Source organism: Lolium perenne, chromosome 7 (genome assembly GCF_019359855.2).
Source record: "Lolium perenne isolate Kyuss_39 chromosome 7, Kyuss_2.0, whole genome shotgun sequence".
Classification (NCBI taxonomy): Eukaryota; Viridiplantae; Streptophyta; class Magnoliopsida; order Poales; family Poaceae; genus Lolium; species Lolium perenne.
In genome coordinates, this window is record NC_067250.2 from 27,305,815 (window position 1) to 27,331,774 (window position 25,960).

The 25,960-nt window shown below is 41.6% G+C and overlaps 2 protein-coding genes and 1 long non-coding RNA gene across 4 annotated transcripts in view; all 3 read right to left on the reverse strand.

The window, feature by feature from the left end:
* LOC139833161 (uncharacterized) overlaps positions 1 to 25,960 on the reverse strand; it is a 75,081-nt gene that overhangs the window by 35,310 nt on the left and 13,811 nt on the right. The window lies entirely within an intron of this gene.
* On the reverse strand, positions 38 to 1,014 carry LOC139833298 (uncharacterized). Its single transcript, XR_011748754.1, has 3 exons — positions 633 to 1,014; positions 313 to 543; positions 38 to 219 (listed from the first exon to the last, which is right to left on the reverse strand). It is a non-coding gene; the product is annotated as an uncharacterized lncRNA (long non-coding RNA).
* LOC139833062 (uncharacterized) lies at positions 2,128 to 5,392 on the reverse strand. Its single transcript, XM_071823213.1, has 6 exons — positions 5,384 to 5,392; positions 4,646 to 5,021; positions 4,326 to 4,556; positions 4,149 to 4,232; positions 3,581 to 3,666; positions 2,128 to 2,364 (listed from the first exon to the last, which is right to left on the reverse strand). Exons 1-6 carry the CDS (start codon positions 5,390 to 5,392, stop codon positions 2,194 to 2,196), a joined length of 957 nt encoding a protein of 318 aa, XP_071679314.1. The 3' UTR covers positions 2,128 to 2,193.

Sequence of the window (25,960 nt, forward strand, 5' to 3'; positions counted from 1 at the left end):
TGTTCATCTTATTTTTCTGATCAATTTTCATACATAAAACATTTTATTTGGAGTTACAGATTAAAAGATATGATTTTCGCAAGAATAACATATTTCCTGCAAAAACAAAACAAGAAGGGAAGAACCGGGCCGGACCTGCACTGTCCAGGGCCCGATCAGGCCTGCTGGTGGCGACGGACTGAATCTGCGGATCTCGGGCCAGGCCCATCTCCAGAAGATCTGGCCGAAAATAGAGGGAACAAAAATTGGGCTTAAATTGCCTGAAGTGGGATTTGAACTCTCAATCTCCACGAACTGGACATAGGGACGAACCAGCTGGGCTAAAGCATCTGATGTTGTTTGGAAGGAGATGTGCAGCCTTTTGAACCAGGCCGAGGCGGAATCTCTGGGAAGAAACAACCATGGCCGGGCTTGCAGACGAGCACCGTTCTGGGGCGAACCGGAAGGGGCGAGATGGCGTCGGGGTTGCGGCGGAACGTGGGGAAGCATATGGTGACGGAGAGGAGTCCAGCGGGTCACCGGAGCATCGTCGGCGTTGAGCTCCTGCGGCAGAAACACGGCGGTCAACGCCGAGACTTGGAACCAGGAAGCAAGGAAGAAAACGAAGAGGTCCAGGGGATGCGCGACGTTACCAGCAAGATGAAGGTGGGCTCGGTTTGGTCGGAGGAGGACGAGGGTGGCCGGAATTTCTCGCCGGAGCGCGGCTGCCGTCGCGGGGAATCGGCGACCGTGTGCTCGATTGGAGGGCTCCCAGAGCGATTCCTTGTACCAGCAGATGCGCGACGACGAGGCGCATATAACGGCGCCGGCAGCGAGGCTTGGGGCGGACGGAGGCGACGGCACGGTCAAATTTTCTGCGCGGCGGCGCTCGGTGGTTTTGCAGGGAAGAGAAGGGGGAGACTTGGCGGCGCGAGGGAGGGAGAAGAGGAGGCGAGCTAGGGTTTGCACAGGAAGATAAAGAGGAGGGGGAGCATGTGGTGGAGGTGCGTTGGTGGTGCGGTGTGACGTCTACAGCACGAGGCTCTCGTGCTCTCTCGCTTTCCAGCGAGGACGAAGGGGATGGGGGAGGTCGAAGGGGTACGCGGGCTCGTGGACTTGGGCCAGAAGAGGAAGGAGGGAAAAAGAGGTGGGCCGCGGAAAGAGAGGGGAGAGGCAGGCCGGAGGGAGATGGCCCAGGTTAGGGGAGAGGGGGTTTTGCTTTATAAAAAAACGTTTTCTCTTTAATTTGAAAATTGGTTCAGAAATCCTTTTCAAATAAAACCCAACAGCAGAGTTTAATTTGGAATTTCAAACATTTTAAATAGTTGATATATTTTATAGTTTTGGTTTTATAGTTTGTTAAAGAATAGAAGGTGGAGGGTTTATTATACAAACCACATGGGAGGTTAAAGCTCAAATAGTTTTTATTAAAAATAGTTTTTATTTGATAGAAACTTGTGGATGATATGATGCATGATGCATGATGATGCACAAAGGAAAAACAACAAACTATTCTAATAGGGTGCTACCCTGGGCCGTTACAATCGACACCACTAACAAGGAACCTCGCCCCGAGGTTCCACGCCATGGTACGGGGAGAGAGGGGAACTATCGGGTCTTCAGGCGACGTGTCGATATCCTCGACACCACTAAAAAGTGTTCTTGCTCCATGCTGATCGGCGACACCACTAACAAGAAGTCGTTGTTCCGTTGTTGATGATGCGCTGCTGTTGGGATCCTCCGAAGGTCGGACCTATTAGGATAAAGGCAAAGATCGTCCAACCCGCGTAGAATCCTAAGACTCAGGAAAGCTCAGATAAGAGAGAAGACTCAAAACTCGCATAGATAAGAGGAGAAAGAATATAGGTAAGGAGAAAATCAGAGCTAGTCAGAACTATCCAACGAATTTTCGAAAATAGGTTTTGACACTAGACACAACAACGTCCGTTGGCAAGGTTAACCTACAGGCTGGACTAGTGGGGTACCGTTAACCTGGGCTCTGATACCAACTTGTGACGCCCCGGAACCGGTACCATGAGGATCCCAGCGAACCCGCCGAAATCCGCATAATATCGATTCAGAGACGCCCTCCGACACGACGTGCGCGACGAATCACACACGTGATGCCAGAGGAATTAACACGAGCGGTAACATTACAACAGGATTACAATAGAGCCCACAAGATACATATATTACAACAACGACTCCAACGAGTCAAGATACAAATAGATACATACAAAGATCCATATCATACAGAAGACCAAATACGTCCGAGTACGGACAAGATACAAATTGGACTAAGAGTCCTGAAGATAACCAGTAGCGTCCATAACCCTGCCCAGGCCAAGCCGGAAGGGTAACCTTGCTAACATCGTCATCTCGTACCTGTCAAAGTCGGGCCATCGGTTGCCGACAAAAGGGGGAGGAGACAAAAAAAAGGAAGACGAGGGTAAGTACCATTGGCACGTACTTGCGAGACAAGACCAGCTATGCTCGCTAGTGGGCGGTATAAACTTCACCCGGCTATATGTGGAGTTTAGCGGCAGCAAAGCTACTATCCAATAGAGACACGCTACAACATCCGTCTACTCAGAGAAGATAAGAGAGCGCACAAGGTAACAGTTCTATACTCTGCAAACATAACACAGCCGATGCGATCCCCCTTCGCCAAGAGGTATTGCAAAGGCACACACACTTTTGAAAGAGTTTTATTAGCAAATTATTAACAACAGGAAATAAGATGTAAGTTGTTCTATGATCGAGCTATACAATTCCAAGTCGTCCATAACCGCAGACACGGCTTATCGATAAGATGTACACCCTGCAGGGGTTGCCCAAATGTAACCATACGCATGCTCGAACCCACTTACTACAGGTGGAGTCTCACATCAAGACCGTTCTCAATGCAAGAGAAAGTTTAATGGGAGCCACCCAACTAAGCTACCCGTGACGAAGTTCGGCCGTACTCCGATACGGACCCAGAGGTTTGCGACATAGTCCAGGCGGGCACTAACGACCAGGCACAGGATAAGTCTATCCGCGTTATGAGTACAGTACAGAAATAAACACCCGAAGGCAACAAGAAGTAAATCGTGCATCGTGCATATGGGCAAATAAAACCAAGGTTGTGGCTCCCAATAAACAAACTCGAGGAAAGGTAGTGGGTGATGGGGGTCCCATTCCCCCACATACGGGTAGAGCGCTCAATCTCGGAACAGATAACAAGAACTCGGGTCCTAGGGGACATTAGCAAGTCAAAGTTCCGATGCTTTCGCAAAGGGGCTCACAGATGCCTCTGCTTACAACTTTAGTTGTTAACAATAAAGTAAAGCATGTGTATCTCCAACAACTGATATAGCATGTGATAACCTCCCAACAACCCAACATATCCTGATAACAGATCGAGATAAACAACAGAACCTAAACACGCCTACGACTCGCAAAGCTGGCAAACAACAAACAATAGGTAGGGCGAGGAGGTGTATCTCGGACATATAGGTAACAGGTGGATAGGACACGTGACACAACAGAATCGCAACATAAGGATAGCAATAGATCAAAAGAGCATGTAAAAGTAAAATAGGTGAAGGGGTGGGCTCGCCTGTGAAAAGCTGCAGAAGAACTTGTCGGAGAACTCGTCGTATCTCACATCAACACTTCGTGATCCTATCCGAGAAGAAGCAAATGCTGGAACACACAACGGATGCAAGTCTTACAACTACGGAATAAGAACCAGCATGATCAAGATGATATGCATGACATGGCAGATATGGTGCGATGCAACTTATCCATATTAATCGGAGTCGGAACCCCGAACAAGCAAATTAGGTTGGAGTTGCATTTTCTAGCGTCAAAGTTAAGTGTTGATTAGCATGGCATAACATGGCAGGGGAGCGCTACTTCAATATTAAACGGAGCGGGGAAAACCATAGTCGGTATCCGAAATACTCCGCATATATGTTAGGTGAACATACACGAACTATCCACGAGCGACATGATGCAAGATGCAAACAGATGTATGGATGGCATATTCATGTTCATCTTATTTTTCTGATCAATTTTCATACATAAAACATTTTATTTGGAGTTACAGATTAAAAGATATGATTTTCGCAAGAATAACATATTTCCTGCAAAAACAAAACAAGAAGGGAAGAACCGGGCCGGACCTGCACTGTCCAGGGCCCGATCAGGCCTGCTGGTGGCGACGGACTGAATCTGCGGATCTCGGGCCAGGCCCATCTCCAGAAGATCTGGCCGAAAATAGAGGGAACAAAAATTGGGCTTAAATTGCCTGAAGTGGGATTTGAACTCTCAATCTCCACGAACTGGACATAGGGACGAACCAGCTGGGCTAAAGCATCTGATGTTGTTTGGAAGGAGATGTGCAGCCTTTTGAACCAGGCCGAGGCGGAATCTCTGGGAAGAAACAACCATGGCCGGGCTTGCAGATGAGCACCGTTCTGGGGCAAACCGGAAGGGGCGAGATGGCGTCGGGGTTGCGGCGGAACGTGGGGAAGCATATGGTGACGGAGAGGAGTCCAGCGGGTCACCGGAGCATCGTCGGCGTTGAGCTCCTGCGGCAGAAACACGGCGGTCAACGCCGAGACTTGGAACCAGGAAGCAAGGAAGAAAACGAAGAGGTCCAGGGGATGCGCGACGTTACCAGCAAGATGAAGGTGGGCTCGGTTTGGTCGGAGGAGGACGAGGGTGGCCGGAATTTCTCGCCGGAGCGCGGCTGCCGTCGCGGGGAATCGGCGACCGTGTGCTCGATTGGAGGGCTCCCAGAGCGATTCCTTGTACCAGCAGATGCGCGATGACGAGGCGCATATAACGGCGCCGGCAGCGAGGCTTGGGGCGGACGGAGGCGACGGCACGGTCAAATTTTCTGCGCGGCGGCGCTCGGTGGTTTTGCAGGGAAGAGAAGGGGCAGACTTGGCGGCGCGAGGGAGGGAGAAGAGGAGGCGAGCTAGGGTTTGCACAGGAAGATAAAGAGGAGGGGGAGCATGTGGTGGAGGTGCGTTGGTGGTGCGGTGTGACGTCTACAGCACGAGGCTCTCGTGCTCTCTCGCTTTCCAGCGAGGACGAAGGGGATGGGGGAGGCCGAAGGGGTACGCGGGCTCGTGGACTTGGGCCAGAAGAGGAAGGAGGGAAAAAGAGGTGGGCCGCGGAAAGAGAGGGGAGAGGCAGGCCGGAGGGAGATGGCCCAGGTTAGGGGAGAGGGGGTTTTGCTTTATAAAAAAATGTTTTCTCTTTAATTTTAAAACTGGTTCAGAAATCCTTTTCAAATAAAATCCAACAGCAGAGTTTAATTTGGAATTTCAAACATTTTAAATAGTTGATATATTTTATAGTTTTGGTTTTATAGTTTGTTAAAGAATAGAAGGTGGAGGGTTTATTATACAAACCACATGGGAGGTTAAAACTCAAATAGTTTTTATTAAAAATAGTTTTTATTTGATAGAAACTTGTGGATGATATGATGCATGATGCATGATGATGCACAAAGGAAAAACAACAAACTATTCTAATAGGGTGCTACCCTGGGCCGTTACACCCTATCCCCAAACTCTGTCTTATATATGAAGTCAAGCATGAAGAGAAGTACGCGGTTTTTTTGTTTCAAACATGGAAATTTCAAAACCCCTCTCAAGAGCTTCATTTTGGAGTGACTATGAAGGATACATACTTAATTTTTCATATTCATGTTTTAAACTTGTTTAAATCATGGTCAAACCTAGGATTTGGCCAAGATTCAAATGGGCAAAATTTTAAAAAAAATGAAAAATCAAGGCACATAGTCTTCTTATGTCATATAGTAAGCATTCAATTAAGTTGATAAACAAGGTCTAGACATATTCAAACGAGAGAAGTCATGTATCTACCCCCTAACACTAAACTCTGTCTCATGAAGTCAAGCGCATGCATGAAGATATGTGGTTTTTGGTTTCAAACATGGAAATTTCAAAAACCCTCCCAAGAGCTTCATTTCGAAGTGATTAATTAAGAAGCATACATGCATGCTTACTTTTTCATATTCATGTTTTAAACTTATTCAAATCTTGGTGAAACCTAGGATTTGACCAAGATTCAAATCCGTATAAAAATTTAAAAATAAAATAAAAAACAAGGTCTTCTTATGTTATATAGTAGGCATTCAATTAAGTTGATAAACAAGGTCTAGACATATTCAAAGAAGAAAAATCATGCATGTATCTACCCCTAACCCTAAACTATGTTTCATGAAGTCAAGCATGAAGATATGTGGTTTTTGGTTTCGAACATGGAAATTCAAAAACCCTCCCAAGAGCTTCATTTTGAAGTGACTAAGAAGCATACATGCTTACTTTTTCATATTCATGTTTTTAACTTATTCAAATCTTGGTGGAACCAAGGATTTGACCAAGATTCAAATGGGTATAAAAATTCAAAAAAAACAAGGTCTTCTTATGTTATATAGTAAGCATTCAATTAATTTGATAAACAAGGTCTACACATATTCAAACCAGGAAAATCATGTATCTACCCCTAACCCTAAACTCTGTCTTATGAAGTCAAGCATGCATGAAGAGAAGTGGTTTTTGGTTTCAATCATGGAAATTTCAAAACGCTCTCAAGAGCTTCCATTTTGGAGTGACTACGAAGGATACATGCTTAATTTTTCATATTCATGTTTTAAACTTGTTTAAATCATGGTCAAACCTAGGATTTGGACAAGATTCAAATGGGCAAAATTTAAAAAAAATCAAGGCACATAGTCTTCTTATGTCATATAGTAAGCATCATTCAATTAAGTTGATAAACAAGGTCTAGACATATTCAAACGAGAGAAATCATGTATCTACCCCCTAACCCTAAACTCTGTCTCATGAAGTCAAGCGCATGCATGAAGATATGTGGTTTTTGGTTTCAAACATGGAAATTTCAAAAACCCTCCCAAGAGCTTCATTTCGAAGTGATTAATTAAGAAGCATACATGCATGGTTACTTTTTCATAGTCATGTTTTAAACTTATTCAAATCTTGGTGAAACCTAGGATTTGACCAAGATTCAAATGGGTATAAAAATTCAAAAAAAACAAAAAAGGTCTTCTTATGTTATATAGTAGGCATTCAATTAAGTTGATAAACAAGGTCTAGACATATTCAAACAAGAAAAATCATGCATGTATCTACCCCTAACCCTAAACTCTGTTTCATGAAGTCAAGCATGAATATATGTGGTTTTTGTTTTATAAAATGTAAATTCAAAAACCCTCCCAAGAGCTTCATTTTGAAGTGACTAAGAAGCATACATGCTTACTTTTTCATATTCATGTTTTTAACTTATTCAAATCTTGGTGGAACCAAGGATTTGACCAAGATTCAAATGGGTATAAAAATTCAAAAAAAAAAGGTCTTCTTATGTTATATAGTAAGCATTCAATTATTTTGATAAACAAGGTCTACACATATTCAAACCAGGAAATTATGTATCTACCCCTAACCCTAAACTCTGTCTTATGAAGTCAAGCATGCATGAAGAGAAGTGGTTTTTGGTTTCAAGCATGGAAATTTCAAAAACCCTCCCAAGAGCTTCATTTTGGAGTGACTAAGAAGCATACGTACGTGCTTACTTTTTCATATTCATGTTTTAAACTTGTTCAAATCTTGGTCAAACCTATGATTTGACCAAGATTCAAATGGGTATAAAAAATGAAAACCAAGGTCTTCTTATGTCATATAGTAAGCATTCAATTAAGTTGATAAATAAGGTCTAGACATATTCAAACCAGAAAAATCATGTATCAAGCTACCCCTAACCCCTAATTAACTCTGTCTTATGAAGTCAAGCATGAAGATAAGTATGTGGTTTTTTGGTTTCAAACATGGAAATTTCAAAAACCCTCTCAAGATCGAGCTTCATTTTGGAGTGACTACGAAGGATACATGCTTACTTTTTCATATTCATGTTTTAAACTTGTTTAAATCATGGTCAAACCTAGGATTTGACAAAGATTCAAATGGGCATAATTTAAAAAAAAAACAAAAAAAGAAAAACCAAGGCACATAGTCTTCTTATGTTATATTGTAAGCATTCAATTAAGTTGATAAACAAGGTCTAGACATATTCAAACCAGAGAAATCATGTATCTACCCCCTAACCTAAACTCTGTCTCATGAAGTCAAGCATGATGATATGTGGTTTTTTGGTTTCAAACATGGAAATTTCAAAAACCCTCCCAAGAGCTTCATTTTGAAGTGATTAATTATGAAGCATACATGCATGCTTACTTTTTCATATTCATGTTTTAAACTTATTCAAATCTTGGTGAAACCTAGGATTTGACCAAGATTCAAATCCATATAAAAATTAAAAAACAAAATAAAAAAAAGAAGGTCTTCTTATGTTATATAGTAAGCATTCAATTAAGTTGATAAATAAGGTCTAGACATATTCAAACCAGAAAAATCATGTATCTACCCCTAACCCTAAACTTTGTCTTATGAAGTCAAGCATGAAGAGAAGTGGTTTTTGGTTTCAAGCATGGAAATTTCAAAAACCTCCCCAAACTTCATTTTAGAGTGACTAAGAAGGATACAAGCTTCCCTTTTCATTTTCATGTTTTAAACTTGTTTAAATTATCTTGGTCCGCCCATGCTATAGTCTGGATCCGCCCATGCTATAGTTTGAGGCCATTTGGATGACGTCGAACAAATTCTTTGATTAGAAATGGGGTTGTTCGAACCCCGTAGTTGGATTTTTTTGAACCTTGATCTGTAGTACTAGGCAAAACCCTAGTTTAACCTATTTAATTATAGATTCGTAGGTCGATTTTTCTACGTACCTTTTTATTATTACTCTACTATGCAGCACATATGTGTTTGCCCGTCGAGTGAAACTCGGAGGAAGAGGGATCACTCGGAAGGAGAGAAGAAGGAGGGAGAGCATTATGGTGTCTCCCCTTTTTCGGGTGATGATGTTGACTGTTGTGCAGGGTTTGTCAGTGAGCAGGAGGTGCGAGCGAGCGAGCGAGCGAGCGAGACGAGCGAGGCCGATAATGAGAGAGATTTTTTTTTGTGAGAGGGACAACCGAAGGATCCTGAAGGACCCAGAGACTTCCAATACGCATCCTGATGCGTCTTCTCTTGACAAAGAAAATGGCTGGGAGTTTGCGTACCTATTGCACGTGACTTGTGCTCACTGAAGTGTGGGACCTCACGCATGGGCACCACACGTAAGTGACAGACCTGTTGGTGTAAAAACTCGGTTGATTATTATAGTGCATTAGAACAAAGTTTTCTATGGATTCAAAGGTAGGAAATCCAAGTTAACTCATTTACATGACATTATTTTTTCCATGAAGCAAAGTTAACACATCTATCAATTGGTACATTTTGGAGTGACTAAGAAGGATCCATGCTTACCTTTTCGTTTTCACGTGTTAAACTTGTTTAAATCTTGGTCAAACCTAGGATTTGACAGAGATTCAAATGGGCGGAAAATTCAAAAAAAAACAGAAAAATGAAAAACCAAAGCACATACGTAGTTTTCTTATGTCATATAGTAAGCATTCAAGTTGATAAACAAGGTCTAGACATATTCAAAACATACAAATCATGTATGTACCCCTAACCCTAAACTATGTCTTATGAAGTCAAGCATGAAGAGAAGTGGTTTTGGGTTTCAAACATGGAAATTTCAAAAACCTCCCAAAAACTTCATTGAGAGTGACTAAGAAGGATAAATGCTTCCCTTTTCATTTTCATGTTTTAAACTTGTTTAAATCTTGGTAAAACCTAGGATCTGACCAAGATTCAAATGGGCATCAAAAATAAAAAAATCAGAAAAATGAAAAACCAAAGCACATAGTCTTCTTATGTCATATAGTAAGCATTAAAGTTGATAAACAAGGTCTAGACGTATTCAAACCAGAAAAATCATGTATCTACCCCTAACCCTAAACTCTGTCTTATGAAGTCAAGCATGAAGAGAAGTTGTTTTGGGTTTCAAACATGGAAATTTCAAAAACCCTCTCAAAGAGCTTCATTTTGGAGTGACTAAGAAGGATCCATAGGAAACTATGTACTAATACAGTATAATGATCACCCGAGTTATTAGAGCAACAAGTCTGTCACTTACGTGTGGTTCCCATGCGTGAGGTCCCACACTTCAGTGAGCACAAGTCACGTAGTCTTCTTATGTCATATAGTAAGCATTCAATTAAGTTGATAAACAAGGTCTAGACATATCAAACCAGAAAAATCAAGTATCTACCCCCTATATATCCCTAAACCCTGACTTATGAAGTCAAGCATGAAGAGAAGAAGTGGTTTTTGGTTTCAAACATGGAAATTTCAAAAACCCTCCCAAGAGCTTCATTTTGGAGTGACTAGTTAAGACGCATACATGCTTACTTTTTCATATTCATGTTTTAAACTTGTTCAAATCTTGGTCAACAAACCTACGATTTGACGAAGATTCAAATGGGTATAAAAAAATTAAAACCAAGGTCTGCTCATGTCATATAGTAAGCATTCAATTAAATTGATAAACAAGGTCTAGACATATTCAAACTAGTAGGAAAATCATGTATCTACCCCCTAACCCAAAACTATGTCTTATGAAGTCAAGCATGCATGAAGAAAAGTGGTTTTTGGTTTTCAAGCATGGAAATTTCAAAAACCCTCCCAAGAGCTACATATTCGAGTGACTAAGAAGGATAGATGCTTAATTTTTCATATTCATGTTTTAAACTTGATTAAATCATGGTCAAACCTAGAATTTGACCAAGATTCAAATGGGCATAAAAATTCAAAAAAAAAATGAAAAACCAATGCACATAGTCATCTTATGTCATCTAGTAAAGCATTCAATTAAGTTGATAAACAATGTCTAGACATATTCAAACCAGAAAATTCATGTATCAAGCTAACCCTAACCCCAAACTCTGTCTTATGAAGTCAAGCATGAAGAGAAATACGTGGTTTTTTGGTTTCAAACATGGAAATTTCAAAAACCCTCTCAAGAGCTTCATTTTGGAGTGACTACGAATGATACATGCTTAATTTTTCATATTCATGTTTTAAACTTGTTTAAATCATGGTCAAACCTAGGATTTGGCCAAGATTCAAATGGGCAAAATTTAAAAAAAAATCAAGGTACATAGTCTTCTTATGTCATATAGTAAGCATTCAGTTAAGTTGATAAACAAGGTCTAGACATATTCAAACGAGAGAAATCATGTATCTACCCCCTAACACTAAACTCTGTCTCATGAAGTCAAGCGCATGCATGAAGATATGTGGTTTTTGGTTTCAAACATGGAAATTTCAAAAACCCTCCCAAGAGCTTCATTTTGAAGTGATTAATTAAGAAGCATACATGCATGCTTACTTTTTCATATTCATGTTTTAAACTTATTCAAATCTTGGTGAAACCTAGGATTTGACCAAGATTCAAATGGGTATAAAAATTAAAAAAAAACAAAAAAGGTCTTCTTATGTTATATAGTAGGCATTCAATTAAGTTGATAAACAAGGTCTAGACATATTCAAACAAGAAAAATCAAGCATGTATCTACCCCTAACCCTAAACTCTGTTTCATGAAGTCAAGCATGAAGATTTGTGGTTTTTGGTTTCGAACATGGAAATTCAAAAACCCTCCCAAGAGCTTCATTTTGAAGTGACTAAGAAGCATACATGCTTACTTTTTCATATTCATGTTTTTAACTTATTCAAATCTTGGTGGAACCAAGGATTTGACCAAGATTCAAATGGGTATAAAAGTTCAAAAAAAAAGGTCTTCTTATATGTTATATAGTAAGCATTCAATTAATTTGATAAACAAGGTCTACACATATTCAAACCAGGAAAATCATGTATCTACCCCCTAACCCTAATTAAACTCTGTCTTATGAAGTCAAGCATGCATGAAGAGAAGTGGTTTTTGGTTTCAAGCATGGAAATTTCAAAAACCCTCCCAAGAGCTACATATTGGAGTGACTAAGAAGGATAGATGCTTAATTTTTCATATTCATGTTTTAAACTTGTTTAAATCATGGTCAAACCTAGGATTTGACCAAGATTCAAATGGGCAAAATTTTAAAAAATGAAAAATCAAGGCACATAGTCTTCTTATTTTTGGTTTCAAACATGGAAATTTCAAAAACCCTCCCAAAGAGCTTCATTTTGGAGTGACTAAGAAGGATCCATAGGAAACTATGTACTAATACAGTATAATGATCACCCGAGTTATTAGAGCAACAAGTCTGTCACTTACGTGTGGTTCCCATGCGTGAGGTCCCACACTTCAGTGAGCACAAGTCACGTACGCTAGGTAGGCAAACTCCCAGCCATCTTCTTTGTCAAGAGAGAGGCATCAACTCTCTCTCTCTCTCTCTCTCCAATTATCCACCTCCGTTGGCTGCCGGTTTTGGCAGGTCGTTTCTAGCTCAGCTCGTAGGCCATGGTGTGCAGGCTCTGTAGCCATGGCGATTTGGTCGCGCCAAGTGGTTTGTCCCCGGCTCCGACGAGGATCAATCCGGACGGTGCCTATTAAGGACCCGATCGCATTTCTTGCTTTCAGCATGGGGTCTACCATGTAAATCTTAGGGATTTAGACGTAATTTCCTGTTTATTTTGTGTCCCGTCAGAATCGCGCTCCGATGCGTATTGGAAACTGGTCCTTCAGATCGTTCGGTTGTCCCTCTAAAAAAACATCTCTCTCATTCTCGGCCTTTCTCGCTCGCTCGCACCCCCTGCGCACCGACAACCCTGCACAACAGTCAACATCACCAGAAAAAGGATAGACACCATAAATAAGTGGGGCCCCATGACTGCTCTCCCTTCGTCTCCTCCCGTGTGATCCCTCTTCCTCCGACTCCCGACCTTGCGGAAAAGAAAAATGAAATGAAAGAGTTTCACTGGACGGGCAAACACATGTGCTGCCTAGTAATAATAATAATAACGTAAAAAATCGACCTACGAATCTATTATTAAATAAGCTAAACTAGGGTTTTGCCCAGTACTACGGATCAATTTCTGAAAATCCAACTACGGGGTTCGATTTTGGCCTGCTAATATAAAATTATATAATCCGAACTAGTATTCCTCTAAAAAATCATTTTGGTATGCATCGTTTGGTACTTTTCATAGCTAGAGTGCTTACTCCCTCCGTTAGCAAATAGTCTTCGTATGTCATATAGTAAGCATTCAAGTTGAAAAATAAGCTCTAGACATATTCAAACCAGAAAAATCATGTATCTACCCCCTATATATCCCTAAACCCTGACTTATGAATTCAAGCATGAAGAGAAGTGGTTTTTGGTTTCAATCATGGAAATTTCAAAAACCCTCCCAAGAGCTTCATTTTGGAGTGACTAATTAAGAAGCATACATGCTTACCTTTTCATATTAATGTTTTAAACTTGTTCAAATCTTGGTCAACAAACCTAGGATTTGACGAAGAATCAAATGGGTATAAAAAAATTAAAACCAAGGTCTGCTCATGTCATATAGTGAGCATTCAATTAAATTGATAAACAAGGTCTAGACATATTCAAACTAGCAGGAAAATCATGTATCTACCCCCTAACCCTAAACTTTACCTTATGAAGTCAAGCATGCATGAAGAGAAGTGGTTTTTGGTTTTCAAGCATGGAAATTTCAAAAACTCTTATGTCATCTAGTAAGCATTCAATTAAGTTGATAAACAATGTCTAGACATATTCAAACCAGAAAATTTATGTATCAAGCTACCCCTAACCCCAAACTCTGTCTTATGAAGTCAAGCATGAAGAGAAGTACGTGGTTTTTTGGTTTCAAACATGGAAATTTCAAAAACCCTCTCAAGATCGAGCTTCATTTTGGAGTGACTACGAAGGATACATGCTTAATTTTTCATATTCATGTTTTAAACTTGTTTAAATCATGGTCAAACATAGGATTTGACCAAGATTCAAATGGGCATAAAAATTCAAAAAAAAACAATAAAATGAAAAACCAATGCACATAGTCATCTTATGTCATCTAGTAAGCATTCAATTAACTTGATAAACAAGGTCTAGACATATTCAAACCAAAAAAATTCATGTATCAAGCTACCCCTAACCCCAAACTCTGTCTTATGAAGTCAAGCATGAAGAGAAGTACGCGGTTTTTTTGGTTTCAAACATGGAAATTTCAAAAACCCTCTCAAGAGCTTCCATTTTGGAGTGACTACGAAGGATACATGCTTAATTTTTCATATTCATGTTTTAAACTTGTTTAAATCATGGTCAAACCTAGGATTTGGCCAAGATTCAAATGGGCAAAATTTAAAAAAAATCAAGGCACATAGTCTTCTTATGTCATATAGTAAGCATTCAATTAAGTTGATAAACAAGGTCTAGACATATTCAAACGAGAGAAATCATGTATCTACCCCTAACCCTAAACTCTGTCTTATGAAGTCAAGCATGCATGAAGAGAAGTGGTTTTTGGTTTCAAGCATGGAAATTTCAAAAACCCTCCCAAGAGCTTCATTTTGGAGTGACTAAGAAGCATACGTACGTGCTTACTTTTTCATATTCATGTTTTAAACTTGTTCAAATCTTGGTCAAACCTATGATTTGACCAAGATTCAAATGGGTATAAAAAATGAAAACCAAGGTCTTCTTATGTCATATAGTAAGCATTCAATTAAGTTGATAAATAAGGTCTAGACATATTCAAACCAGAAAAATCATGTATCAAGCTACCCCTAATTAACTCTGTCTTATGAAGTCAAGCATGAAGATAAGTATGTGGTTTTTTGGTTTCAAACATGGAAATTTCAAAAACCCTCTCAAGATCGAGCTTCATTTTGGAGTGACTACGAAGGATACATGCTTACTTTTTCATATTCATGTTTTAAACTTGTTTAAATCATGGTCAAACCTAGGATTTGACCAAGATTCAAATGGGCATAATTTAAAAAAAACAAAAAATGAAAAACCAAGGCACATAGTCTTCTTATGTTATATTGTAAGCATTCAATTAAGTTGATAAACAAGGTCTAGACATATTCAAACCAGAGAAATCATGTATCTACCCCCTAACCTAAACTCTGTCTCATGAAGTCAAGCATGATGATATGTGGTTTTTGGTTTCAAACATGGAAATTTCAAAAACCCTCCCAAGAGCTTCATTTTGAAGTGATTAATTATGAAGCATACATGCATGCTTACTTTTTCATATTCATGTTTTAAACTTATTCAAATCTTGGTGAAACCTAGGATTTGACCAAGATTCAAATCCGTATAAAAATTAAAAAACAAAATAAAAAAACAAGGTCTTCTTATGTTATATAGTAAGCATTCAATTAAGTTGATAAATAAGGTCTAGACATATTCAAACCAGAAAAATCATGTATCTACCCCTAACCCTAAGCATGTATCTCGTTGTTTGCGCTATGATACAATATCTACCTATGTTACACTAATCTCCTCTCTCCTACATAATTAGCTGCCACATCAGCAGTTTTGTGGGACCAATGTGTATGATACTAGCTATGATACTAGCACTATCATGTGGGTACCTAAATCTCGAGTCAAAGTTTGACACGAGACCGATGTGGACTTTATTAATGGTGGAAGGGAGTAACAATCATAAGCACATTATTATTATTGATTGAACAACATTTTATTTGATGTGCCATAAGAAGTTTAGAAACTCCTAGCCCCTGGAGGTGGCGTTTTGGCACACACGTGCATATGCACCGATTATTGGAAATAATAAAAAAAACAATTATATAAATGTTAAAAAAATCTGACATAAATTTTCTGGTATACATTGTGACATCCTATGTTCGTTCATAAGTTTTCGTGGAAAAACAACATTTTGTGTGGTGTGTACAAAAAAGGCAAAAAATGTACGTAGTCGTGTTACAGCATCAAAATTTGTCTTTTTTACAGGAGCCACATATTTTTTTAAAAAAACTTATGTACCAACATAAAATATCTAGATATACATGTAAAATTTCAGTTTAGAATTTTTGGACACTTTGAAATGTGGATTCACATAATGGATTCCTCTACCTCGACCCCCTTGGATTACTGAACAGACTTACAGTACTACTAGTAGGGCCTACTATTTATTATTATTATTACCTACTGCAGGCAAAATTTAATCTTATCGAGCGGTAAAATTCCCCGCCAACGCCCAAATATCTCGCGCCGCAAAGTTTCAGATCTGCGAATATTTTTTTCCCTCAAAAGAAGGACTGCGAAATTCCATTTTTCTCCTCTATCGCCCAGCTTCGCCCTAGTTTCGCCCGCAAGCCCTCAGAGAAACCGCTCCTCTTACCGACCTCACTCCTTCACGGCCGCCGCACCGGAAAATCACCGCCGCACTTCGCCGGTCAAGCTGCCACGGCTTCAAACCTCGAGGCTGCCCTATCCGCTTGATCTGCACCTACTCCGCGTCCACCGCACCGTATCTCGTTCGCCGACTCTATCGACCACCGCACCCGACCAGCTTCGCCGACACCGACGTCCCCGTGCACCGCACATCATCTCGCTTCACCGACCTTCTACTTCGGCCGGCGCGCTGAACACTTCATCGACCGCCCAGCATGTCCTTCTCCGACCCCCAAGATCTGCTTCCCGGCACCCACCGCAACAGCAGTCCCCTCGCCGACCTCCACGTCACCCGTAAGAACGCGGAACACGTCTAAACGCCGCCGTAAATAGGTAACCGTACATCCCTGCGCGTTTTGTTCTGTTAGGAGTATTGCAGCTGACTGTATTTCTGAATTCGTGCTAGTATATTTTTAACTTACAAGTGCTTTCGTTTGTAACCACCTCATCCTTTAGATTTAAACACGACGCATAAGTATTTTTTTTCCGTGACCTAACCCACCCATTTGCTGAAACTCTACATGGTATCAGAGCCTAGGTTTCCTTCCTGCTAGTGCTAGCCGCCCCAAACAAGCATTACCATACAAGTTCTTCCTTTGACCACAAAAACCACCGTTGAGATGTACAAATCCAGGCGGCGGGAGGCCGCATCGTGTGCTCTGCGTGGGTTGCGGCTATCACACACAGCGATGCGAGTTGTGTGAGATCGGCGGCTGCTCGCGGGGACAAAGAAGAGGGTCAAGATCGTTTTGGTTTAGAAAGGAGAGAAGAGGAAGTGAATCCGTGGCAGAGATCTAGATCCGTGCGAGGGGGAGATGTTGGAGGCGTGCGGAGTGGGCCGAGCCTTTGAGCGCAGGGCGGAGCCGGAGGTTGGTGCTGGACGTTGACCAGCGCGAGCCGGTCGATGTGGCCAGGTGCGGTCTGCTAGGTTGGCCAGGGCGCGCAGACGAGGCGCCATCCGAGTGGAAGTGAGGAGAAAATGGAGATGTGAGGCTGTGAGGATATGTTGTGATGGAGTTGATGAGGCTGCGATTGAGTCATGATGGAGTTGATGAGGCTGCGGTTTAGTGGTGATGGTGATGGTTGTGGATATGTCCAGGGGAAAGGCATGCGTGCCTGAGGTGAGACTGGTTGAGGCCTGACCGGGGGATAGGCATGGGTGCTTGAGGACTGGATGGTTGAGGCAGGAGTTGGCTGGGGGTTTGTGGGAGAGACGGAAGAGGTCAGTGGCCGGGCAGAGTGGAGAAGAGAGGCTGAGGACATTGAGGCGAGTGTGGATGGTTCTGCGGAACTTGTGTGGTGAGGCAGCCGGGGTTGTTGAGGATGTGTATGGTTAGGAGTTGTGCGTATCCCAGATGGTTGAAGCTGGATGTCTTCGCTGCTGATGAAGAGATGAATCGAGAGGACAAGATGATGGAAAGTGCAATGCTGTCATGTATCCTAGGAGTTATGCTGAAAGTTCATTACTCGTAGTTGTCATATGTGTCATGTTGTTGCAAGATGGCCATGGTTGTTTACCCATGATCATCTTGAGGGGGTGTGTTGGACCATGAGTGAGTTTAGTAGTAGCGCTGTAGTAATATTGTATCCAGTGTGAGGCCCATAGAGGCCCATGTCCAGTGGTATTGTAACCCTAACTCAGATGATATAAATACAGAGTGTCGTGGTCTGAGTGACCTAACCCACCCATTCGCTGAAACTCTACAAAATATGAGCCACCAATCATGAGCCGTTGAATGCTCTACATGTCAAACGATTGACAACAACAACACCACCACCAACAACAAAGCTTTATTCCCAAACAAGTTGGGGTAGGCTATACAAGTCCACCATTGACACGATTACAATTTCTCACTATTTGGCCGTAGGCTACTGCTCTAGTTACATCATGTTTGATATCTTTCTGCGATCCTGTATTACATGTTTATGCACGTCATAATGTTTCTACTACTGTTTGGTGTCAATTTAATTATAGCAAATCCTTGACTCGTAACTGTTTGTTGTTATTACACGTGCAGCAGGCACATCTTACACTCAGAAACGTAGAGTAAAGCTCGCCTATAATCATGTAAGTACCTGCTGTTTTTTGTATATTGCTTAATGCAAACTTCTATATCTTGGATCCTGTTTCTGTTTACAATTGGCCTCTCCTTCATGCAGAGGAGAAACAGTGTGGCACCAGGTTCTTCTGCCCAAGTACCTGATGAGGTCCGTGTGACTCAAAAAAAAGCTCACGTAAGTTCCCTGTTTTTTTGGAATGTTAATTTACCTCCTGTGCGTAGTTCAATTGCATCATTTTATGTATGTTGCACTACCTAAGTTGCCTAATGGAATCTAATAAAATATAAACAATGACCATATGGAACATTGCACACTGCCTTTGACCCATCTGGCATCCGGCATGCCTGGGTATAAGTTACATGATTTGGCTATGTTAAACAAGTCCTAAAATTCTATTATGTTAATTTTTTGCCTGTTGCTTCATTGAGTTTGCCTGTTGTTCCATGGCTAGTGCATGAAGTTTGATAGAAATGATCCTAGCTGAAATGATGCACTTCGTGTTTTTTTATTGCTTTATTCCTAACCTAGCTTCCTATTCTACTTGAAACATGATTGCTTTATTCCTAACCTAGCTTCCTATTCTACTTGAAACATGATTGCTTTATTCCTAACCTAGCTTCCTATTCTACTTGAAACATTGTGAAAAAATAGTTATATTACTTGTTTAAATGTCTAGCTTTGTTTTTAGAGTCCCATTGACATGATGTGGTATATCCATATTCAAATGATCTGGCTGTTTATATAATACGCTCCATGTTCAATTGCTTCATTCATTTTCTAGTAATCTACTAGTAAGTAGCACGTGCTTTGCACGTCACAACATATATAATTTTAAAATATATTTCCATATTTTATTTGATGTTGATAATTATTATTTTTTGCTAAAATTAGTCACAAAGCCTAAAGTTTGGCTTTTGAAAAACTAATACACCCTAAAAGAAGTAATGGAAGGAGTAATATGTGAGTTCATTACACCTAAGTTTTTTAGTCAGTATGAAATAGAAGTATACCCTAATACGAAAGTGACAAAACTTTTTCATGGACACCCCATTAGGATTATGTATATTTTTGTGATTAGAGTCGAGAATTTTTAAGGATCTATCTTACCTTTTGCGGCATGCATATTGCACGGCAAGACTATCTAATTTATATATTTCTACCATATTTTTTGAAATTTAAAATACATTATCCAATATCTATGTATAAATTTACTACCTCAATACTTTTTATGTGACCCACACATGGCCACCGTTAGATTTTATATCAAAACTGGGTTGTCATGGGGAAAAAAGTTAGACCTTAATATGAGTAAATACGAAATATTAGTACTAAATTAATATATAATATTTTATCAGCCTTGGTTGGTGGACCAATGAACTTCGTATCTTCGAGCTTGAAGATGGTTCTTGAAACATAGTAATTGCTATTTGTTTTCCTAGCACAGAATTATATATCAATATCTTCACATAACCATGTACGATGAAGATGATATTTTTCATAACACAGTGCCAATGTAGACGATGGCTTGTGCTTCTATAAACTCCCAAAATAAAAATGTTTTCTTGAGTAAAACAAAAGAACGGCTGAGATTAAATGATACATGTTTGGTATTAGGGGTGAGATATCTGAGATTAAATGATACCATGATACCCTTTCGGGGGATTACACTATTTTAAATTTTGAGGGTATATGAAAGCTAAGGCCCTGTTTGTTTGGGCTTCGTCGCTTTTAGAGCTTTTGAGGTCCAAAAGTAGCAGCCCAAACAAACACCAACAATTAGAAAAGCGCTTTGAAGAAGCGCTGTGCCTAAATGAACTAGCAATCCGGAAGTTGGGCGAGACCTGCTTCCCGAGCTTCTTCTGCTCCCGAGCGGCGGTGGACCAAAATGCCCCTAACACTTGCTGCTAACAACGAAAAACTGCCCTCACGTACAACTCGGCCCGCCCCTTCCAATCGTTCCCCGCCCGAGAGCCCAGTGCCCATTTTCCCCTTCTTCCCGTCCCTGCTCAATGAAAGGATAGGGTTAGGGTTTCTGCCCGGCCGCCGTCGTCGTTCCGGCCGGCATCGTCGCCCGATATCCGCCGCCGCCGTCCCGGTAGTCCGTCCCCACTTGCAAGCTCGTCGGGAACGCCGGAGAGCATGGTGTAGGAGCTCCCGCAGCAGGGCGCGCCTCCGCCGCGATAGCATGCGTGGCCCCATGGTCGGCCTCGAGGCCGAGGGCCAGGTCGACCGCCTCCTCTCGCGCGTAGGCGGACAAGCGAGAAGCGCGGCCTAGGAGGAGGACGCCGAGCAGGAGGCGCGACCTAGGAGGTGGAATCGAGCACGGCCGCCGGCGACAGGAGGTGCTCGAGGCATCGCGGGGTCGCAATTTCTCATTCAGCACCGCCCTGGAGCTGCTCTTCCATCGGTTGGTCCATCTTCACTCCGGCGCGAGGCTCTTCACTACCCGCTCGGCTGCTGCAGGAAATTCTTCCTCCACAGTTCCGTCCAATCCACAGTATTGAAGTATTGATGTACAGAGTAATTGGTAGTTTGGTACAGAGCACGGTGTTCATGCGATGCAATTTTATTTTCCTCTCCTGTACTGTATATGGTAGCTACCAGTTTCACATGACGGTGAAGATGAGAAGGATTTGACAATCCTATTCATATATATTTTATTTTGGATGTCATCGTTTACTTCAAGCAATCAAGGCAATACTTCTGCAAAAATCCTTTTGTGCGCTATTTTGCAAATCTTACTTTTCAATATACAGTAGCATATTTTAGAGCTTAGAGCCTGCCCATTTAAAGCAACCTCGCTGATTAACAATCGACTGATTAATTCCTAAAATTAAGGTGATCGATCAATTAACGGTTAGTGAGATGTCTTGTGATATTGTTTACACTTTTTTTAAAGCCGTAAAAACTTTAACTTAGAAGCCAAAAGCTATATTTAATTCTAAACAACACTCCAAAATATTCCGATACAAAAAGTGTTCAAAATTATTTTAGCAAAAAAGAAAGATAAATTGAAGTATTTTGGGGTTATTAAACATGATAATTATGTAATGAAACTATTATAAATAGCAAATTTGTTTCAAATCTGCATATATTCAACATCTTCAGCACTCAGGGCATTTCAGACATTTCACTCCTAAACCAACAGCAGCAGCCATAAAAAGCACTTCAACCAGACATCAAATCTCTGCTTCCAACAACTGCTTCTCACAGCTGCTTTTTCACAGCCCACCAGCTACAGCTGCTTCTCAAAAGATGCAGCCCAAACAAACAGACCCTAAATCCTTAGATTTTGTTGGCAAGTGAATGTTGTCATTGGCCCTATTATGGATTTTGCATTTCTATTGCCACTACTTGTACTGACATCTCACTTCATTCTTGTTTAATTCGGTCCCGTTGGTACTCGAACCCGGGTGGGCTGGCTGTGCACTCGCAAGCCTTGCCACTGAGCTAGCACTCAGTTCTCAGATTAAGCAATGCCTCGTTATGCTTAATTTAAATGTTATGGCACTTCATACAAGCCATACAATTAATTGTTGCATTGACCTTCTACGTTGTCGAAGGCACTATCTGAGCATGCTTAAATCAATCATACATTATTTTCCTAATTGTATCCAATCCAACATGCACATGTTTTGACTGTATTTGGCTATTTGCTAGATTTCTTCTGTGCAGTGACCTGGCTTCGTTATTGGGCACATGATGTCTAGTTGCTTGGTTCATTGTATACATCATCGCCATGATCTACTCCCTCCGGTCCTTTTTAATTGACTCGAATTTAGTACAAAGTTGTACTAAATCCGAGTCAATTAAAAGAGACCGGAGGGAGTAGTTTGGTTTGTTCTAAGAGGCATGTGGCTTAACTGGTTTCTTTGTTATATCTGCCCATGGTTCTTTCAAAATTATGTCAACAGTGCTGTTTGTTTGCCGTGTATTGTATTGCATTTTAACTTGTTTTGTCTTAGTTTCAGCCTGCAAACAAAGCTGTAATGTCAGTAGGGACAACCCATTTATCAAGTGTTGCGGTCATTTCACAGAGCAACGATGACGATGCACGTGCTCTCATTGGTCCACTCGAGTCCAAAGACACCAACCGTTCCGTAAGAAATAGATGTACGAGGCTCTATTTTGGATTGCTTGCTATGTTATATCAGCTCAATGATGCTCTTGAAATTGGAGGTCTTTTATTGCATCATATGATGTTGTAACTTGTTTTATCTAAATTTCAGGCTTCAAATAAAGCTACAAAGCCAGAAGCAAGGGCCAATGCCTCAAGTATTGATGTTTCACAAAGCAGCAGTGAGAGTGCATATTGCTCGCATAGGCCCATGGTATCTATTGCTCAACTTAATCCGGCACAAAGAGATTTGGGGGATGCACTCCAAGAGGCAGTTGATATATTTGGGCGGGAAAACAAAGATGCTGATGAAATAATTGCCAACACACGCCAAGAGATACATGAATTGAAAAATAGGCAAACTTTGACAGAAAATGTTCTAAAGAATCTCCTATGCACTTGTCATGGTAAGCCAGTTGTGATGTGTCTGGGAATTGAAGGTGTCTAAATAAACTTTGATTCCGTTGTTCACCAAGTGGATCTGCTGATGCCAATGCTGTAATTAATTACTGCTCAAAATTTCGTTCAAAATTTCCTGGTCTGTAATAATTGCAAATTTTGTTGTTGTACTAAAATTAGATATGTTCCATGTGGCTGCTGTATTTTGTGTGAAATAATATAATGATGTGTACTTCAATTAAACCATAAATCGGCTGCATGCTGAAAATTTGAATCTGAGCGCACGTGTGAACTGTTTTCTGCTCGTAATGCAATAAAGGCTGTTTCTTCGAAGGCTATGAACATGGTAGCCCATTAATAATACCTTAATAATTATGCCTGCTAGCAAGATAGACGGTCCTTATTATAGTCAGGCATGCCAACTTGTATGATTAAAAGTAGTTCGTACACATTAAATCTACCATCTGCATTTTTCTTTGTAATAACTTTTCTTTTTACACAACTCAAAACTTGTCATGCTAATATGAAATTCGAGATGGCAAAACATGGGAAAGATAAAGATATCTCTTTCCTGCGAAATGCTGGGTTTTGAAGCCCAAGTCCAAGTCTTTCTCTGCTCAAGTTTTGGAGGAACAACTCCAAGTAGAACGAGTTGCAACAGCTATGCTAAGAACAAAAGTTAACATGTTGAGATCGAGATTAGAAGCATGTGATGCCCTATTGCACGAGGCCAATCAAGTTCGTTATAATCTCCCAAAGACTTAGAAAATGCCATAGATAATTGGAGATGAACACTACATAGTGAGTACATTGGTCTTGTGAAATGTTTCCTTAGAATAAGGCACCGTTCCTACTTTTGTTGGTGGATGCATTTATCTGCAGTTGGGATCAACTTGGTAGTTGTTCCTGTGGATGTTATACAAATTAATTGCATAGCCTTTTTCAATCAGTTCGAACTTAAATGGTATCATAGCCTTGGTCTCAAGTTTGAATTGTCGAACGCGTGGTTTAATTTAATCTCGCTGGCGGCAAAATCTCCCACCAATCCTGAAATATTTCAAACGCATTTTTGATTGGGATTAAGAAGATAGGGACATAGATCCAGTGCCCCCACGTTCACAGGGCACATCAAACTTGAGATTAAATTATGCGTTCTAGTTCTATACAAAACCCAGTAGGAGGTTGAGCGGCAGCGGCTAGGGTTTAGTGTGGGAGGAGATGATATGCGTACGCTCCTGTTTATATAGGTCGGAGGCACGCGACGGCCGCTGCACGCGTGGCATCGCCATTCGCAGAGGTAGGTGACGACGCGTGCCACCCGAGGCATCGCCATTTTACGCGACCGCAGACTGCCGAAGCGGCGCCGCTGAGAAGACGCATCGACGCTGGGTCACTGCAAAGCGGGCCCGACGAAACGTTCGCCAGACGCGAGCGGACACTTTACGCGTCCACGCAGCGTCCGCGCGACGGATCCGAGACACATATTTGGGCATGTTTGCGTCGCAGCGAACGGCCCAGTCACTATGCGTCGTCCCGCTGGAGTTTGTACCAGATACATTTTTGGCCCGGACAGATGCGCTCGGAACCGAAATCATCTTATGTTCCCTTCTCTATTTCTTCAGGTTCGAGAGAACACAGCAGCTCTTCAGCTCAGCAGAAATTAATCGGGTCACGCTGTTGCTTTCCTTGCCGTTGGATTGAAACGAATGGTGGATGGGAAGCCTCAGGTCACGTTGTGCCACGTGAACGTGGGGGCCGGATCTCTGTCCAGAAGATAGATCATGATCATGGTAGTGACCTATATTCAACGTGATGATGATTTGATTTTGCACTCGGTCTTGAACAGAGGTACTAGTACGGTGTCACAATTTTTTATCATTATACTTGGACGGTGGCCAAATTCAAAATCTCATAGCGGCAAAACTTGCCGCCCACAAAATACAAAAATTTCACACGCTTCCAAATTCCTATTCTACCCCTGTGGAGATGGCAGCAAAGTCGGTTGGTGGGGGGGTCTGCCCGTCATTTTTTGGATCACCACCTCCCTAGCCCAGGAAACCCTCCCAAAAAAAATACATTTCCTTCAGACCACCCACCGGAACTTCCCAAGTCCCTCTCTCCCACCTCCACGACCACTGCACCGGAACATCCCCGCCGGACTTCCCTGGCCTACCCGAGCCCTCGCGATCCTCGTCATCCGGCTGATTGCCGGAGCCGCTTCATCGACGCCGTCATCAACCGGACCGGATCATCCCCGCCTAACCTCGAAACCATATGCTCATCCAGCAGTCTACCGCAGTCGCTTCAGCTGCGGTATCGTCCACCCCACCGGAGCGCCGCTTCCGGATCCGTCGTCCACCGCATCGTATCTTGCTCACCGACACCGCTGTGCATGAACCGGATCTGCTTCACCGGCGCCGTGCATGATCTAAACTCTTCTACTGTCGCTTTTCTATTGCTTGCCTGCAAGTTCTTGTTTAATCTTGGGGGAACCTGTTTGTGCTAACGATGCGCCGTTACGTTTTTGCAGATGAGATGAGTAACCATGAAGTGTAATGGCCGTCTCTCCAACCCCAAGTAGCACATGTAGCGTACTTCATCACCGGATCTATCAACCCCAGGAAGATCTGCTGTGACTCCCACAGAGTGCTTCTCCTAATGTAAGTCCCTTGTTTTAGCGCCATGTTCTGGGTTCAGATGCTTGTTTGTCTGAAGCTCTTTTAGTTCATTCCTAGCTATGACCGTAACACGTTGCTATTTTCTACTTCATTGCTAACTTTAAGCGATTGAACATTTTGGTTTGCATTCCCTGCTCTATAGATATAGCCATCATAACTTCTATCTTGCTCAGTCGTTGTTACAAAAATTATAGGTATTATAGTAACATCCTGCTATTACTTAGTTCATGGCCAATTTTAAGTAATTGCACATGTTGGTTCGCATTCCCTGCTCTATAGCTTTTGGCATCGTAACTTCTATATTTGGTTTACATTCCCTGCTCTGTAGATCTAGCCATCATAACTTTATCTTGCTCAGTCGTTGTTAC

Excerpts from the sequence above, each read along its gene's own strand:
- LOC139833062 (XM_071823213.1), bottom strand. Across the intron at positions 4,557-4,645 it reads AGCCCACCTTCATCTTGCTG|GAGCTCAACGCCGACGATGC; the intron begins GTAACGTCGCGC and ends TTTCTGCCGCAG. Across the intron at positions 3,667-4,148 it reads TCGGGCCCTGGACAGTGCAG|CATTTGCTTCTTCTCGGATA; the intron begins GTCCGGCCCGGT and ends TGTGTGTTCCAG.